This window comes from Dermacentor variabilis, chromosome 4, assembly GCF_050947875.1.
Source record: "Dermacentor variabilis isolate Ectoservices chromosome 4, ASM5094787v1, whole genome shotgun sequence".
NCBI classification, from domain to species: Eukaryota; Metazoa; Arthropoda; class Arachnida; order Ixodida; family Ixodidae; genus Dermacentor; species Dermacentor variabilis.
Window position 1 is genome coordinate 48670894 of NC_134571.1, and position 18885 is coordinate 48689778.

General features: G+C 48.0%; 1 protein-coding gene and 1 long non-coding RNA gene across 2 annotated transcripts in view; one reads left to right on the forward strand and one right to left on the reverse strand.

Moving 5' to 3' along the window:
• The window catches only part of ATP8A (ATPase phospholipid transporting 8A1), a 122335-nt gene extending 118936 nt beyond the window's left edge, over positions 1-3399 (reverse strand). Inside the window, exon 1 of the mRNA XM_075688921.1 lies at positions 2498-3399. Within this exon, the coding sequence (XP_075545036.1) occupies positions 2498-2600 (103 nt within the window). The 5' untranslated portion in view covers positions 2601-3399. The remainder of the gene's footprint in view (positions 1-2497) is intronic.
• On the forward strand, positions 3333-16676 carry LOC142579085 (uncharacterized). Its single transcript, XR_012827352.1, has 3 exons — positions 3333-3381; positions 4862-5182; positions 16119-16676. It is a non-coding gene; the product is annotated as an uncharacterized LOC142579085 (long non-coding RNA).
• The last annotated feature ends 2209 nt before the right edge of the window (positions 16677-18885 follow it).

Sequence of the window (18885 nt, forward strand, 5' to 3'; positions counted from 1 at the left end):
GGCCAGCGGAAGCGGTAGTGAATAGTCACGTGGTACAAAGAACGTTTACACAGATGTTTAAGCTCCTTTCCTATATGCTAACTCTGGCCACACTGGTATTCCGGTAAAGATTCTATAACGCAATTTTGAGCTTGTCGGTGTCTACCAGTGCGTTATTGTTATTTTCGATGAAATCAAAGTAAATTATGTAGTCGCATAACCTTTATACACAGAACTGGAAAAAAAGAAGAAAGAGAAACCCCGTATAACATAGGAAGAGACGCCGTAAGTTGAGGGCAAACAGAAAGCGTTGTAGATGCACTCGGTCGCCATAATTCTATGGAGTCTCGAAAAGAAGTTCACCCGCTCTGCCCCACAGTAGCGGAGTCTTGCAAAGGAAACCACGCAGCTCGAACGGTTTGTCCAGAAACAAAATCCTTAGCTGAAAATGATATGCCCTTTTCATGGCCATTACGTTATAGCTTATCGCTGAGCAATCAGGTTGGTTTCCTCATTCGTATCCCGCAATTCAATGGAACGAAGTCTTTATCATTCATAAACTCCCTCCCCCTTGCGGATTTGTGGAGAAACATGTGTGGGCGAATAAAGCGCTCGTTGCGTGGTTCTGTGTCCTGGTATAATGCGCTTCGAGTGAACTGCCCTTTCAGTAGGAACAATAGCCACTTTATTTTTATTCGCGCGTACGTCGTTCACTGTTCGATGTTTTCGTATGTCCCCAACGCGGACAAAAAGATTTCAGGCGCCTTTTGTTTGGTTGAAATCCTTCATCGCAACAACCGCCGCTGAAAGGGGAACGTCCTCAGACGTTCATCCACTTCAAGGTCACAAACTTATAAGCAGAGTCAGCGTCGTTATCGTGTTTTGAGTGATTTAATACACTTGACAGAGAACCTGTCATTTCTTTTTTTCACGGGAGCAGACGCGAGCAGAACAAACGGAGGATGGACTAACGGTGAGGAAGACTATAAAACGGGCGGCTCTCAGCTCTCAAATATGTTTACTGTAAAAAAATGTAATGTAAGAAAAACTTATGCTAAACATTAACTTTTAAAAAAATTGCCCTGGCGTGAAGCTTGTTACACATAGCGGCACATTATACGAGTACGTCGTCCAGACGGGCTTATGCATTATAGAAGCGCTGGTTGTCGTCTACTAAATGCATTTGGACGGCTAGTGCACATTGCACGGTAGGCTGACAACTAAAGAAACAATAATCGTGCACTCTGCGGGGTACCAAACAGCCAAAATGTCTCGAACGTCGCTTCAGTGAAGCAAGAACGTAACAGAAAACGTAGCGTTGAAGGTAATATAAACCCGTGCGATGGCTCTCTATACAGGCTGGATGTCTACCATCTAGCCGCGTTACTCTCAAACATTGATCCAATAATTGTTTTAGGATGAGAGACAGATAAAAATGAAGTGTGCGTGCTTGCGTGCGTGCTTGCGTGCACACCATTTGACGACGCGGTTTAAAGGAGCACATCTTTCGACACAGCCTCAGATGAAGTTTGAGAGTTCAGTCTTTTTCCTCACCTTTCTTCGCCTTTGTATATATATAGGTGTATGTCATGCTTGTTCCAGATATGCTATTATAGCGTTTGACGGCAATAACTCTAGAAACTACAGTGCATTCCACTGCAGCTTTTAATGCGTGTTGGTCGCTGGTCACATGGTCACGACATCAGTTTCGAGTGCATTGACACTTGACTCCTTTATACGGGTGGCCGGTAGCACCAGTTTTCAACCTATCCTTGCGGTGTATCCATACCCTTGGTCAACCGTTTCAGGCCGCATGCAGACACCACACTTACCGATTTCGACCATCAGCGCATAGGTGGCTACGCGGAACTACAGCATGCCGCGACCGCGACTTCTACCAGCGTCGACACTGAGCTTATCGGCAACACTGAGCTTAGAATATAAACCGCCGCATTCTTCAAACCGACCGCATGCTAATATTATCACGCACTTTAAATGTGAATGCAACATTACATGCGGATGACCACGCGGAACATGCAAAGACTAATCTCCGTGCTTTAATAGGGTTACTTATGCACCAAAGCTCGTTTCCAGTAATGCTTACACTCTCAACTACCGCAGGTTTAGCATGAGCACGCATTGTATACACTCTGCGTTACGTATAGCGTTAGCAACCCAAAAGCCGTGCTGGGTCCGTATTCACAAAAAGGTATACTTACACCAGAACTGTTCGTAAAAAGACATGTCAGTCAATGGTGAGAACGAACATGATATTATTGAAGGCATCTATGCATTCAATGGGAAACAGCTCTCAAAAGCTTTTTAATTTGGCCCCTGGCCGAATTCCCAAACCTTTTCGTTCGCAATTGTTCTTTGCAATTGACCGGCCGCCTTCGGTGATGACATGTCTGGCGTTAGAGCTGGCAAATTTCTTCTCTTACGAAAACTTCTTCCGTAAGATCTTCTTTTTTGTGAATACGGGCCCTGTTTATCAAACGACGCACCTACGTCCGCGTACCTTGGTCGGCCCCTTCCAGCGGCGGCGAGACTGGCGACCCGCCGGCGCCACTGGCCGACGAGCCCTGGAGCGCCGACGTTTCCAGGCTTGACAGTCGAATCATGCGCGCTGGCTCGAACAGGACCGCTGGCTGGCGGCCTGTCGCAAGGTCCGTCGCGGAAGACGCCACGTTTCGTCGTTAAACCAGCCGCGCGCACTGACGCCGCTCTCGAACTACTCACTTCTCCACGCACAGGCTGTCGCCGTCGCTTATCGGACACAGCGGCGACTACGACGACGAGGAGGAGATTCTCGATGGGGCAAGACCAACGTTATCGGTACACAGAGGCAGAGCCTTGAATATTATGACACTTCGGACGGGTTGGATCGGCGGTGACCGGGGCGTCGACGCGAGACCCAGCGACGACCGACGCGCTGCCAAACTGGCGCGGACTGTCATGGTCCGTCCGAATCCGAAACGACGCAGACATCCCGCCCTTTCGAGGTGGGGATAGCGTCAGCGACGCGCTCGGAACGCCTTTGACACGCGGTTTCGCAGAAGGGAGGCCAAGAACAATGCTCGTAGTCTTATCCCGCGAGGCGCGCCCGCGTGTTCGACCGCGGTGCACGGAAACGCAGGTGGCTAGGAGATGCGAGCGTGCTATCTGAAGACGTTCCTTGCGGGCTCACTTTGTTGTTCTCTGTGCAAGACGCGCAGCACTGAACGGCGCAGCTGGGTGTCGTTTCCGAGATAGTAACGCGCCCTCCTGGGAAAAAGAGAAGAAAGAAAGAAGAAAAGGCTGACGCGAGCGAGGATGGAAGTCTGCGTAGCGCCCTTGCGTAATGCAGGGCTAGGCACAACGCCTCGTCTGAGGTGAAGGAGCTTTGCAGGGCTTGGAGAGGCGGTGAGCACTGTCGCTTTTGTTCGGGAAACTGCGCCGCTCTGCCCTTACGGCCGGCAGAACGCTATTGCTTTCAGTCTAGCATACTGCGACTCCGCTGGAGCTCCTTGCGCGCACCGTGCGGAGGGAGGGCTTCTTGGATGCGAATGTATTAAGACGGTTGGTAGGGTTTCAGTTGAGAGCGCGTATAGTATACGAAAAGCGGATGACCAACAGCAGTAAACGCAGCGTATTACGCCGGTGAGATCTGATATTTCAAATCGATGCACTGTAGATATTCAAAACACTCTGGAAAGACCGTTTGTGTGCGTTTCTTTCTCGTGCCGCTTTCACGTTGAAGGCGAGAGTCTAACGATCCGTCCGTTAGGAATTACGCTGTCGTGCTTTCTTTTTCTTCGAGTTCAGTGCAAGTAAGTTGAGCTCGGGTATCGTGGAATCTTTCTCGGCAGCTCTGACAACTCCGTGAAGATGTTTGGGTGCATCTTCGTTACCAAGAGCGACTGCGCAAGTAACCGCCTTCTCGGCAAATTAAAGAACTCGCCGAAAGGAAAGCAAACGTGGCTACAACCGAAGTCGTTCCTGGACCACAATCTTCCTTGCACACGTGTCTACTGCATTTCACTCGGTTACAAAGTTCTCGCGAAAGGAGGTTTTGAATGCCAATTCACGCACCAAACGGGAACCAAATGGCGCCGCGTAGAAGCACGGATGGAATTAATCAGCGGATAGTTTCCGCGATAAGAGAGTTCACTTTTACGACTCCAGTGTGGGCGATCGCCGGTTATTCGTAACGACTTGCGCTTTCGCACGTGAGTTCACTACTGCGATGTCGGATGTTGTTCGAACGTCTTCACAGGTTACGGAAGGCGTCCAGAACTGCGCCTTGGGTTAGCGGCAAAGTAGAAGGCCGAGTCGCGACTTCTCCTCACCGTTTTCCGATGGAGCATATTGGAAGCACATGTGTATCCCGGGAACACATTTCAACAATGGACGTCTGCACTAACATGCCAGGCGTACGGCTGAGAAAACCTTGCTAGCACACGTTAAAGTGTCTGTTTATCTCTGTTTTGCATGCACACACTGCGAAGTATAGAGTCGACATCACATAGACACACGTGGGCGAATGGTCGGAAAGATTCGGAAGGTTGCCGAGAGTTATTAGTGTTCTCTTCTTCGATAGCGGCCCACCAGATGTCGTTTGTATAGCTTGCCAAGAGCCCGCCGGGTGGGGGAACTGGATTCAACTGGTCACGTTGAACGCTGACGCGACTTCTCTTTATCGCGATCCGACGGCACAAAACTCGAAATACGCGCGCGTGCTTCGAGGAGCAGGGAGAACGGTAAAACAACGAGACAGTTCGCGCGCACACAACCACACGCACGATCACGCGGGGAGCCCGATGGGGAGGAACCGGCCTGCTGCAGGTCGACGACGGATGGCCGATGCCCTTCTCGAGGGTCTCGCTTTTCGACGACGACGCAGGTGGTGGTCGGCGGCCGCGCAGCCGCTGGCGAAGCCGACGCGGGGGCACCGCGGCCGGCAGCAATCAGTGCCAGTCGCAGCACGTTCGGCGACGCGTCGAGGCAGCATCGACCGCTGCACGCTCCGCTGCGGCCGCGCGAAACGCGCGGCTGGCTGCAGCCCCGAGCGCGCGCTTGGGCCCCGCGGCTGTAACGCGGCGACGACGACGACGGCAGAGAGCAGCAGCAGAAGAGGCAGCAGAGCAGAGTTTGATCCGATGTCGAGCGCGCTCGCAGAACCCACCCCTACCGCCGCCGGTTCTGCCCCTCTTCCTTTACTCGGGTGAGACGCCCTTTCCTTTCCCCGTTCCCACCCTTCTCCAAGACCTCGCTCGTTGGCTGCCCTTTCTTTCTTTCTTTTTTTTGTGCCTTTTCGTGTTCCCCTTTTCGGGACGACGCTTCCCGTCCAATGTCCTCTAACATCGGCGTCAAGCTCGAACGAGCACCCACTGTCTTTTGAGCCAGGCAGTGGGATGTGTTCTTTGTTCAAACCTCGTCGTTAAAACAAAACCTCGCCTTAGAAACGCAGGCACGTATATGTGACCCACCAAAAGAAATGCGAAAATCTGTTTGCTGGAAACTACGCCTATAGCTTGGGAAATTGTGGCCTCGAGCTTACTCAGTGCTATAAGTACCCCGTAAGCAAACAGTGTATTTTAGAACTAGTGGACGCATGCAACCGGCTTATAGCCTGTCCAACAAGATGCATTAGTGACACTGCACGTCTGCAGTACTTAAATTCGGCTCTTTGCTGGTAGTACGGGTCTCCCAGCCGAGCTTGTGCTCCTATTCGAGAGCATTCACGATTGTACCACGCTCGTACCAGGGGGCGTGGGCAGCTGCACAAATATCTCGCGTGCTGCGCGACGCAGTTCCATTCTGAGCTCTCCGCAAGAACAAGGCTATGCCCCACTCCGCCCACTCTTCCAACCGCTGACCTTCCCGGTTTATTTTTTTTTTTTTACATTTATTTAAGACCTCACAAACAACCCGATTTCTTATTTTGTTTAGTTTTTGTGCTGCAAAGAGACGTTCCGATTGGACGAATGGTACATCCATACCACCACCTCGTACAGAAACTTGTCGTATGTGTGGTTCGTGATTGACCTGGTTAGTTGCCACGCGTGTGCAAACGTTCGTGCTCCAGACTATCTGCAGCTGCTGTCACGAAAGGAAAGTTTTGGGAATCGGCCCCATCTTGCATGTTTTCCATGCTGGTCTGTACATTGTTGACGATAATGAAGTATGTATGTCCATCAGGACGGGCGAATATACATGGGCGGCGATGTTTCCTGCATAGAGGCAGCGTTGTACTTCATGGTGTTGTTGATATTGTTAATATGTTCTTGTTGTGCTGGTTATACACGTAACAGCTGTTTTCTTTCTTTCTTTCTTTCTTTCTTTCTTTCTTTCTTTCTTTCTTTCTTTCTTTCTTTCTTTCCTTCTTTCTTTCTTCGGTAATGTGCTATTAGCAGCACTTATTGGCTGCTCGAAGCATACCACTCCATTTAAGCAACGTTTTTTGTAAAATGAGGCTCCGTGCGTGTGTGCTGAAATACAAGGGTAGATGAAATACATAAGCGAGAGTTTCATATTGTAATTTATTCAATTATAGTAAGAAAGGAAGCAGTCATGTATTATTTTTCTACATAATACCTTAATTATTTTGGTCGGTTTTACAATCTCACGAGCAAGAATCTTTATAATAATACGTTGCGCAATCGACGGGCGTACCCTTTTCTTAAGACATCGTATGACAGACTACTGAACGAATGTAACGAGACCGGGAAACCGCTCACGTGACTCTTGACTCCTTTTCCTAACGTGCCCTGAGCCACAGCGCGCGCCAATCGATGGAGCGCGCTCTAAAAAAAGAAAAAAAGAAAGAAAAAGAAGACTTGTTTGTATTTGATCCAGCCTCGTATTTAAGCGAGCGGTAGCTGGAAGAAGACGACGGAGTCGTCTTCTTCCAGCTACCGTTTTAACGGTACAGCACGCCGCAATATCAACTATAATAACGGGAAATACTGCGTATCGTCGGGTGATTTATGCTACCTAAGAAGCTTCCACAGCTCACCTGAAAGAAAAAGATCAAGAAGGAGCAAGGGGGGGGGGGGAGGGAAGAAAAAACATGAAAAGAGGCAAAGTCATAGGGAGACAAAAATATCGTTCTCTCTGGCTTTCTAAAATTAGTTTGCCTTGCCCAGCCTTACTCAGTACGCCTTCAACTTCTCTATCCCCTCCCCCTTTAACCGCCTAATTCCTGGCCAATCACCGGTAATCGGTAAGCGCCATGAATTGAGAAGCAAGCAAGCAAGAAAAGCCGTGTCACGCAGGACAAGTATAGGTGGCCCGGGGACAGAAAGGCCGCCCCTTTCAACGAGAAAGGGTGGCGAAAACTACTAAGATGAAGGTAACGATGACGATGATCTGATAAAAGCGAGACACTACATCGCGTGTCAAAAATCGAATTCTGGATGGTTTCAGGGACAGTTTCGTTGTTTTAATACGATGGGCATCGTACCGGTCCTCCGTGGGGGTCTCGATGCAATGCACCCGACGGGCCGAACCAATGCATCCTAGATGGCACAAAGCCGGTGCACTTTGATCCATGACGTCATGCTACCTTGCCCGACTGCCATAGAATCCAATGGGGATGATCCCAGGTAAGTAACGGTGATTTTCACGTCACCGCTTTCGTCATGTCGGGCTTAGCAATGGAAATTTCGGTCCAAGTATCATGATACCATAAAGCAGAGTGCACAGGTCTGCTATCTATGGGAGGAGTTGGCCGATCCCATAGGCTATCTAACCAAAGGATCAGGTGACCCGATCTTATACCAAATCCCTATGAGCATGCGTCCTCGCAAAGCTTGCAATGCGACGGAGACCACAATAACGACAAAATAAGTGTGGCGCGCGCTGAACTTCAATCGTTGTGCTGTTTTGCTGCCGGTGGAAAACTGACAGCGGTGCGCAATGGTCACTGCGGTATAGCGGCACGTATGATTGCTACATCATCAGCAGGAACAATCAGCAGATCATGAAATCGTGAACAGTATATGTACATTATTGATCTCGTACCACAAGGTTTCCACTAAGTATGCGGAACATAAATGCAAATATGCTCCAATATGCTGTACTTAGTGGAACCTATGTCGAACGAGATTGGGAGTCTTGGCAGTGTCAGTAGATGAGTCTTGACGAGTTCATAGACAGCGTCTGTAGTCCCTGTCGTAGTAATATGCCACGTGTAACCATTAGACAGAAATCAAGTTCATTTGGTTGTTGATGGATAATCATCGAATGACAGAACGCCACGAATCTATCCTACTAGAGTCGCGTAGCTGTACTATAAGAAGCTGCGAGCGCTTTTGCAACCTTTCAAAAAAATTAAACGTAGTGATAATTATCGTGACCATATCTGCGACACATGCCACGAGAGCTGGACGATGCACCTTTAGCATTATCCAGCTCTCACGGTAGAACAAAATAATGACGGATGAACTAGATGAACGAAAAGAAAGGAATAAGCCAAGTACCGGATTGGGCAAATTCATTCGTACGCGTGGAATGTCCCGAAAGAATAGAGGCTGGTCAATAGCGACATCTAGCGACGCGAAATCCAAGTCACCAGCGAGGGGAAGAAAGAAAAGGAAAGGAAAGAAAATCCAAGGTGGTAGCTCAAGCTAGAAAGAAAGACAGAATGGTAAAGCCAGAATGGAATAAACTAACCCCCAACATCTACCAACCGTACGCCGTATTATGGAAAGGTGGGCTTCTCCATGCATCTCCGAGACGTGCCGGAAAGACAGCCTCGCGAAACCTTCCCTGTCCAATGAAAGGGCTGGTGCGCCCTTAGAAGATAGTTGGCTCCGCCAAGCGACCGGCCGTCGCACGGCTCTAGTCCCACGCGAAGCTCGGTCCGCGGGGGGTTCATGAATACGAAAGGAATGTGTCCGAAGGCCGCCGTTCCCGATTCTCTCCGCGCTTCGCCTCGTTCCCGCCGGAATCTCGTCGCATCGATTCGAGTGGCAGAAAGGGAGAGAGTGAGTTTGTGTGTCACGGCGATGGGAAGGGCGTGGAAGAATGGCTGGAGCGACTCGGAGTCACGAGATGCGTCCCTGTGCTCTACCGCGGTAATCGAGAGCGGTTCTCGCGACTCGTCGAATATAAGGCAACAGAGAAATCCTCCCGGTCAAATGCATGCCGGTGGACGCGGCGCGTACAGTACGGTCAACTGTGAAAGTGAACAACGCAAATACAACGCAATATTGGAATCTAAATGAGGCCAAGCTTGTTTGAGTTAGCGAGGTAGCACCAGTCAGTAGCAGATGGCACGAGCTCAGCCTCGTCGCCTCTAGCTGCAACGCATTTTTACTGTATGGCTGTTAGCCCTTCTGCGTCGTCAGGACGAAGGCGACGTGTGATGCTTGTCGAAGGGAGAATGTCGGTGGGAACATGGGAAGCGTATTCATGGTGAAGTATACGGGCGCACGACATATATCAATGTACATTTAGGAGTCCACACTTCTTGTGTCCCTATGGCACATTCATACGGGGGGGGAGGCTGGCCAAAAATGGGCACATTGAAGTTGCACGTATACCCAGTGCCCCAAGTTGTCTACTAGGGCAAACAGCAGCTAGCAGCAAGTTGTTGATACTGGAGAAGACAGCAGCCAGAACATACCGAGTTACTCAAGTTATAAAGTTATATATATATATATATATATATATATATATATATCCCGCGAAGTAATGATGACAATTACCAAAACCCTGGGAAGAGGCACAAAAAGCTTCGCTTGAAAAAAATTATCACCCACCCTTGAGTAACAAGAGGGTAAAAGAAAGAAGAAAAAAAAAATCACTTCTTTTTCGAAATAAGACCGTAGCTGAAGGAAAACTCGCCCCAGCGCGGGGATCGAATGCGGGACGAAAGCATTACCGCTTGGCGGTAGGTCTCGGAAAGTTGGTCCCTGGATTCGATTTGCGAACCAAGACGAATTTTTCTTTCACTTCGAAGCTTTCTGTCTGAAAAACGAGCATGGACTTCGTGTCGCTTACAGGTGGATTACAAATTTCCGCTTTCATGAAAACGACCCTGCCCTGGATTCGATTTCCCCAGAACGGATTTGCATAAGTACGGTTTACTGTTAAAGGGGACACTTAATTAAAATTCAGTACAACGTAGTTTGAACGTTTCTTTTTACTTTAGTAGAAAGAAAATAACTGACCTGGCACATTAGCTCGATATCTATCGAGGAGAAAGAAAGAAGAAAAAGAGACACGATCCCGTGGGCCTTATTCTTATAGAAACTAAGGTGCAATCCATATCGGGATACTTATTATGTGCTGTCTGCGTACGTATAACCACACTGCAAACGGTGATCAATGTTATAATCGTGTACAAGATGTGCATCAAAATGTTATAATTGATTAGCGCCTCTTACAGTTTGATGCGCGCACGGTTCGCGTGCTTAGCCACAGCGCAGCATGCGAGTTTCCTGCTACGATCCCTAGGAGTAGAAATATGGCGCCGCACTTTAATTCAGCCGCTGTGTGATTCTAGTGTAATAGATGGATTTTTCTGCTTTTTGGAGGCGACATTTAGTTAAGAAGTGCGGCTAATTTTTTTCGTTCTTGTGGCCCAAGTCAACTAACTGCCATTCTCGCAGAGAGTCAAGCGTTTCGCGTTCCCGATCGATTCGTTCATATATCTTCGACGACGTGCTTGCCTGGACAAATGCTTAGCATGCTACTCAGATGGTATGACTGACGCAAGAAATGTACACGTGCAGGCGATCACAATGGCAGCTAGCCAAAGCTTCATGGTGAAGGCCAGTGTATCAGAGAATAGCTCCTACGTTGCACGTGAAGGAAGCGCTGTACCATGCGGCACTGCTAAAAGCTTCAAGCAGGCGCAGCTCAAGCGACCGATTCACGTACGAGCAAAGAGGCTTCGTGCAGAGGTGTGCAAATGCCCGTACAGTCAGTCGTCGGAGTGACAAAGCACTACACCCATATTGGTAACTCGGCGAGTTACCGTGCGGCAGAGTTGCTCTAATTTGCGCGAAGCATCTTGGCCGTATACATGAATTCACCTGAGGGTAAGATGTTAAGCGAAAGCGGCCCTTGCATAACTACGCCTACGCCTCATACGCCTCCGCCGTTCACCCAAACCCCTTTCTTAGGACACAGCAGCAAGCTATATAGAGGCACGAAGTGAGGCTAGTAAACTTGTTCTCTTCCACAATAACATGCCAGAAATGCACGCTAACGCAACATTATTTTACAGCGACAACCTTTACGAACATTTTGCCTGGCTCGAAGTGGCGTCAGTAGTCGATATAGTCAAAATCGGGTGCATGCTGTGAACGGAAGTCGGTGGCGGAAAATAAAAGCAAATTTAGCTCAGGTCCCCATAAAAGAATATTCGACGCCGGGTGCGCGACGGACGAAGCTTTGTGCCTTAGTTCGCCTTCATCACATTCACCGCGTCGTCGTCCTTGTCCTCCTCCTCCTTCTTCTCTCACTGCCCATCATCATCATCGCCGTATCGTCATTGGAACAAAAAAAAAAACGATATTTGGTGGCAATCGATAGCCGTGCTTCTAATGCCTATTTTGGCAATGGCTCCTTGCTTCAGAACAGAGGGTTTAAATGTAGCGCCTTTGCTCACACCTGGTTCTGCGTGACCTCTAGGGGAAAAGTGCTGAACTCCTTTGCCCCTAGAGTAGTGCTTCACCGCTTAGCCAGAATCAATATGTTGCTGACGCAGTGCGTCGGGGATTCGAAACGGATCCGGACATTGTATGAGATTAAAGAACACTTCTCTCTCCGTGGTAATACATGACAATGGTTGAATTTGTCCGTCGTGCTTGTCAGTTTCGGATACATTGTCCATGGACGCTGCCGGCACTCAACTAGCCGGCAGATGGCCTTAGTCACCTGTGCTCCGGATCCCCGTTGCCGTGTGCTCGCGACGAACAGCACCTCCAGCGCCGGCGGTCTGACAAAACTACGCGCTGATATCTAGTTTTTTTACGGTAATTGAGAATAAAGAATCCTCGATGCTGAATAAAGAATCCTTGATCCTGAATAAAGAAGCGTGAAACACATAAATTTCTTGCAAGACGCGGGGAGGGGAGGGGGGGGGGACGGGTACGCGCGATTCGCGTTCTGCGTACTGCTAGAAAACCGCCAGAGGAGCTCGGGCGCAACGCTAAACCTAGCTATCGTTTCGTGTGCTTCGTCCTTCGGGCGAAACGACCAATTTTATTTTCGCAATTGTCCAGTTATTATTAGTACGCTTCACCGCAATCATATTTGTATCGCGGTGAAGTTCACTAACGCACTTCCGACATCATTACTCTTGTCCGGCTCATCCGCCTTATCCCTCCTCCTCCCTTTTCCTCCTCACTCCTCGGCTTCAGAAACATTCTGAAACATCTCAAATTTATCCGTTTGTTTGTGCGTGTTAATTACTACTATCAATAGTAAAGGAACAGCTTGTATGTAGATAGGGTTAAATAGGGCTTACTTGGAGAGGTTGGACGCAGTTTTCCTCCGGCTACCACACTTATACGAATACTGACATAATATTTTGTATTTGTCTCCTTTTCTCGGCATTATATGAAGCCCCTACCTTTCATCCAAGCAACAGTTAATTCAACACACTTCAGCGATTATTGCGGTGTTGGACTCATTCAGTGTGACAGCAGCGAGCTGTCGCAGAAGGCGGCGTTTTCGAGTACGTTTCCTTTGTGATGTACACAACGTCATACTCGTCTGCTGCGGTATTACATGTCGTGGCCTCCGAAATACATGCGGAGACATCACCGCTCTCGAAGTCTATGTGGCCTCCAAAACCTTTCGTGAACGTTGCGCGATAACCTATAATGGTTAACTCTTCCAGCTACCAAGTGCACATTGCCTCAGAGACACGAGTGTGAACTGCAGTGACGATGGTGGGCAGTTTTATTTCAAGCACTAACTGGGCTACCCTGAGCGCGTTTTGTCGAAGCTCGTATGTACTGTTTAATGCGTGGCAACATCTTAGGCGTGTTTCCTCTGTGAAGAAACCGGCGAATATCATGTACGCTTCTGTTAACCAAACTGTGCTCTTTTGAGATACCAATGAACCGACTATTTATGTGCGGTTATTTTGTCGTGGTTTAATGTGTGATGACGCAAAACAGAGATGTTCACACTTGCACAATGTCGTGAGTCAAAATGCTATATATGTATATAATCAAATCATAAGAAGGTAAGAAACAATGACAGCATAAAGGACAGCATAGGGGAATAAGTTGTAGTTCTTAATTGAATTTATATGATAAATAAAAATGGAAATGAAGGTGCATGGAAAAACAACTGGCCGCAGGTGGTATAACAACCACGTCTTCACATTTCGCGTGCGATGCTTTTGCCATTTGAGCTACGTACCGCGCCGCCGTTTTCCAACCCACTGTCTGGCACGCGTAATGAGAAGACGCGGGTTCGTATCCCCATCTGCGGCCAGTTGGTGGTGGTGGTGGTGGTGGTGGTGGTGATGTTGAAGCAGGCGGGGTTAGCCTGGCATACATAGCCGGCAATTGTTCCGCCTGATCCTCCTTCAAGTTGAGATCAGGGATGTGTCACCAGGTGTCGATGAGCCCCGTGTCTCGCAGGAAGGCTATCAGCAGGCGTTGCGCTCTCTTCCTGAATGCCGCGGGCCCTCCGGGGAAAACAACGTCTTCAAAGGTCCTGTGCGTGAGACCGCTTTTTTGCAGGTTGCCGACCAACGCTTTTCTTTCTGTGTCAAACTGTGGGCATAGCCAAATGAAATGTTCGATGTCACCAATGTCACCACAGAAAACACAGAGTGGGGAAGCGCGAAGCCCAGTCTTGAATAACCAAGCTGGGGTGCATGCGGAGTCGGTCCTGATGCGGTATAAAAGCGGCCAGTTGTTTTTTACATCGGCCTTCATTTCCGTGTACTCTTTAATTCAATTAAGAACTACAAATAATTTCCCTTATGCTGTGCTAGGCGTGATTGTATTTTGGCTTCTTATGATATGACTAATAATGATGAGGCCCCTCGGTTCCTTTTCTTCTCATCTATCTATCTATCTATCTATCTATCTATCTATCTATCTATCTATCTATCTATCTATCTATCTATCTATCTATCTATCTATCTATCTATCTATCTATCTATCTATCTATCTATCTATCTATCTATCTATCTATCTATCTATCTATCTATCTATCTATCTATCTATCTATCTAGAGAGAGAAGAAAATAGACGACACGAGAATGACGGCGACCGCCGCCCTCAACAGCGTAATGGACGGACGGACAATGGAAACACAGTATGGAGGTCTTAACCAACAGTACTGACAAGCCTCAGAGCACCCTACATAAATATTATGACGTTACACTTGTTTCTACCATCTAGTGTCGGTACCCTGGAGGGGACGACGCCTCGATACATGAATTGGTTTGCTTGGCTCCTGCGACCAATTCATCAGTCACACTCGAGAGTCTCAAGAAAAAAAAAAAAACCAAGCGCAGCGCTCTGTCTTCTTATATATATATATATATATATATATATATATATATATATATATATATATATATATATATATATATATGTATTGATGAGCAACGACGTCATACCTATAGCCTTATTGGCCCACGTCGTCAGCAAATTCAGCTGTGTCATGACGCCACGATAAGGAAAATGACGCCAGATCCGGCCTTTCGAGATCTGCGAGTGAGTCCACACCCACTGTAAATGTCAACCTTCGACGCGCGCGCGAGAAGCATGTGACGGAGTCTCTTAAAACTTCGAAAAATGTGCCAGTGTATGCCTTTAAAGTCGATTTGGTGCAGTATACTTCGTCTAAATATAGTGCGTACGGAACCCAGGTCAAGGGACGCCCTAAGCGTAGTAGGATTTCTGCATACCGTCGGCGAGCGTTTGAATCCATGTATGAGACAAAATGGACATGCGCGCCGCCCACTACGAACACATCACGGAAGTCTGCTCTTGCTGCATTTTTGTTTCTTTTCTCGAGCAACCAGTGAATAGAGTCTCGCATTATTTCTGGGCTGGATGAAACCGGCGGTGTCCTCTTTAGCTCCCTGAGCACTTGAAACGAGCGGCTGCTTCTTGTTGATTACTCGCTTTTCCTGTATAGCGTACAACAGTGCACGCATCGTCCTCAGTACAGTGCACATATTCACTACCCCCCCCCCCCCCACCCGCCTTCTTTTCGTTGAAAACAAGTTCTTTGGACTTAGAAAGGAGCGTAGAAGGAAACAACGGTCACCCGTGACTTCTGTGCCTTTCTTTTTTTTTTCTGTTTCGTCCTTACGCAAATTGTTCTTTAGTGGATGCGCGTTATTCTATTCTTGTGCATTACACAAAGCAAGGAATGCTTTGTGCCCACGAATGAGGCTTCGACGACAGGAGTAGCCAGAGTCTATACTGTGGGTGCCATTAGCGTTTCGCTAATGCCAGACCGCATGGAAAGAAAACGAGACTTGCAAAAGCAGGCTGGCCAACCAGAACATATCTTTAATTTGCCTTCCTATGCGGGGAAAATACATGGAGATGACGATGACGATTATTGTGATGATGTCTTTAATGAAAGCTGCAGATGTCTTCCCGACTGATGGCCTTGCGTGCTATACTCCGGGTGTAGGGTGAGATAAACGACGCACTCCGGTGATCAGACAAACACACAAACGGCGCATACATCCACTGACAGGCATACGCGCACTCAACCTGATCGTGTTGTCATAAAGTCGGGGAGCGAAACAAATAGCGAGAAGAGATGGTGTTGAGAAAATATAAATTATGGCCGCTAAACGCGTTGTATGAGTGCGGACACGTGCTCGAAATTCTTGGGACCATTTTGTGCCAGTTACCCACCTTCGTGGTTATGTTTCATGCTTTTTTTAACTCTTGTAAGTGTGAATGTCTGTGAGCCCCATACGTGTTCTCTTGCATTTTGATTACTATTACTTTCTTTAATGTGTATATTAAACAACGGGAGTGTTAAATGAGATCGAGTATTAAAATGGGAGTAGCCGGAGAGGCACAGTGCTTCCGACCTCTCCAGTTAAACCTAATTTTACCCTACCTGCCTTATACTCGTAACTAAAACACACACGAATGAACTTAACGAGCATGATAAACACAAGTATGATCTCGCCTGTCATGCAGGAGGCCCAACGGATCCACGAACGGCCAGCAGTTGCGCCTGAGTAATTATGGCGTTCTGTTCATTACATCGGTGATGAACCGCCACACAAGTGGACGATATTCTGCGATTCGAAGACGGCACTGCAGTCTCTACTGTCACCTTTACGACGCGGACCGCACGAACAGCTAGTATTTCAGATTACAGAGACGATGCACCATATAAATGATGCAGGCCATGAAATAACTTTCCAACGGCTTCCAGGTCACTGCGGGATTATCGGCAATGAACGGGCTGATCAAGCTGCCCGTTAAGTCCATACTGAGGACCACCACGTACCAACACCGCTTTCTAGAACTGACGCCGTACGGAAGCTCCGCCTGCTTGCTCGCCAGTACACCACGTCACAATGTAATGAGCCACATTTCGGGAATTCCAGGCTATGTATTCCTTTGATCCCACATTAAGCGTCGTCTTTCCTTTCTTTAGATCATCATCATCATCATCATCATCATCATCATCATCATCATCATCATCATCATCATCATCATCACATGAAGCCTTGAAGTCCCATCAAAGCTTCGCCGTGGGGACGCCACGCTTTTGTATCAACTGTGGTTGGGCGTTGCTTTTACCAAAGCCTATGCGTTCCGCATAGGGATGGCCATGAAGAATCGATTGACCACATATTCTGCGACTGCCCGCAGTACAGTACAGTCGACAGAGAAAATCCCTTCGCCACGAACCTAACCAGCTGGACGGCGGACCACTATCGTAAGAAGGAATTCTACACCATCGACAGGACCTGCCGTCGCAGAAGAAGGCTGTGCAAGGGCTACTGCGCTTCTTGCGATCTACCAGCCTTTGTGAATGTCTCTAACGGAAACGCCCTTCGTGGTTGTGTCTCTGTGCGCGCATCTTTCAAATATTTTCCTCTCTGTCATCTTTCTATACCTATCTCCGAACCACAGTGTAGGGTAGCAAACCGGGGACCGATATTTGGTTAACCTCCCTGCCTTTCCTCTTCATCTCTCTCTCTCTCTCTCTCTCTCTCTCTCTCTCTCTCTCTCTCTCTCTCTCTCTCTCTCTCTCTATGGTGTTCTGTTGTACAGAGCATGATGCCGCGGGTTCGAATTCCGACATTTGCTTCAGGCGTACCGATGCAAGCGGAGTGCAAGGGCACTCGGTTACTTTGACTGAAGTGCGGGTAGAAAAAAAGGATACAGCAAACGACGCAGCTTGTCGAAATTAGGTCAGAACTTTCCCCTACTGCGACACTCATAGCGCGCGTAGCAGCTCGCTCGTTGTGAAGAGCACCGTTCGCGAAGTTTGCAACAACACGGCGCGAAAAAATAGGCAGGGTGTTCTCTGCCACGAGGCGTCACCAAGCAAAAACTGGGACGACCTTCTGTGTACGAGCGGCGTTATATTCATCGTGATATAAAATGTTTGCTAGGGCGAAACAGCCTATCTTTGTTATTTGTTATTCTCTGTTTTTTTTTTTTAGAAAAGAGAGGGTTTCAACATTCGTGTCTCTTCTCGCAGATTTGAATGCGAAGTACACTGCGAGCTTTTCGCGCGCACAAGAAAATACAAAATAAAAATACGTAGGAATAAAGGGCGTTTCGTTTTGTCCGCCCTACTTGGCCTGGGCAACATACAAATAGGAACAGAATAGACGGCGCCGAGCAGTTTCGCCTCTTAAAACCCCATTTATCACTTCTCACTTGGTGAAATGTAGGGAGAAAAAGGCGATCGAGTCACTCGCCTTGCGTTGCTGCAGCTGATAGCTGCCGAAACACAAAGGCACAGCGAGATCTAACTGCCTCCTGAAGCTTTCGTTCAGGGAACGAAGCTTAACCGTGGCGCGCTGCAGTATGTTTTGTTCGTCATGCTACTTCTTCGCCCTTTAAGCTCGCACCAGCACGCGACAACTTTGCAGCGAGAAAGAGACTGCGCCATCGTCGACCGGCGGCCGCCTTTACGCAACGGCGACATCGCCTTAACGCATGACGTCGGCAAAGGGACGTCAGCTACTGCACTGCGTCAGCCCCGCCCCTCCAATTTCTTTTCAACAGTTTTTTCTGCATTCATATTTAGTTTTCTTGGAGGCCCTTTGTAAGTATAGCAAAATCAAATGCATAAAGAGAGAGAGCAAGGTTAGAAAAAAAAACAAGAAGAAAGAATAAAGAATAGCGGCAGAACGGTTGCGTGCAGGCTCCGAAGGAGCGTGGCGTCGTGTCGTCTGGTATGACACAAAGCAGACGACGCAACACAATGGGATGGAACACGTGAGTGAAGCAAAGAGATGCAGCGTCGAATTTGTAAAAGAGGAGCCGTGAACCATACGGGACGTTGCTTGTAGGTTAGTATAGCTAAGACGGGAGGTGACGTGAATTAGAGCGAACGCGATCTATCTATCTATCTATCTATCTATCTATCTATCTATCTATCTATCTATCTATCTATCTATCTATCTATCTATCTATCTATCTATCTATCTATCTATCTATCTATCTATCTATCTATCTATCTATCTATCTATCTATCTATCTATCTATAAAGAATGCAAGCAGATCCAACGCATTTCCTAATCTGTGAAGGGAAGCTTAAAGGGACTTGCCATGTTTAATATTTGGTTCCTTTAGAACACAATGTAGTCAATCTGTACCGCTATATGTAATTAGTAGGCCCTAGAAGATGACATCAAAATCCAAGACGTCAAAGCCCCCAGGTGCGGGAACTTAAGCAGGCGTCGCCACCCGTATTTCGTTCTTGCGCTTTTCCTGG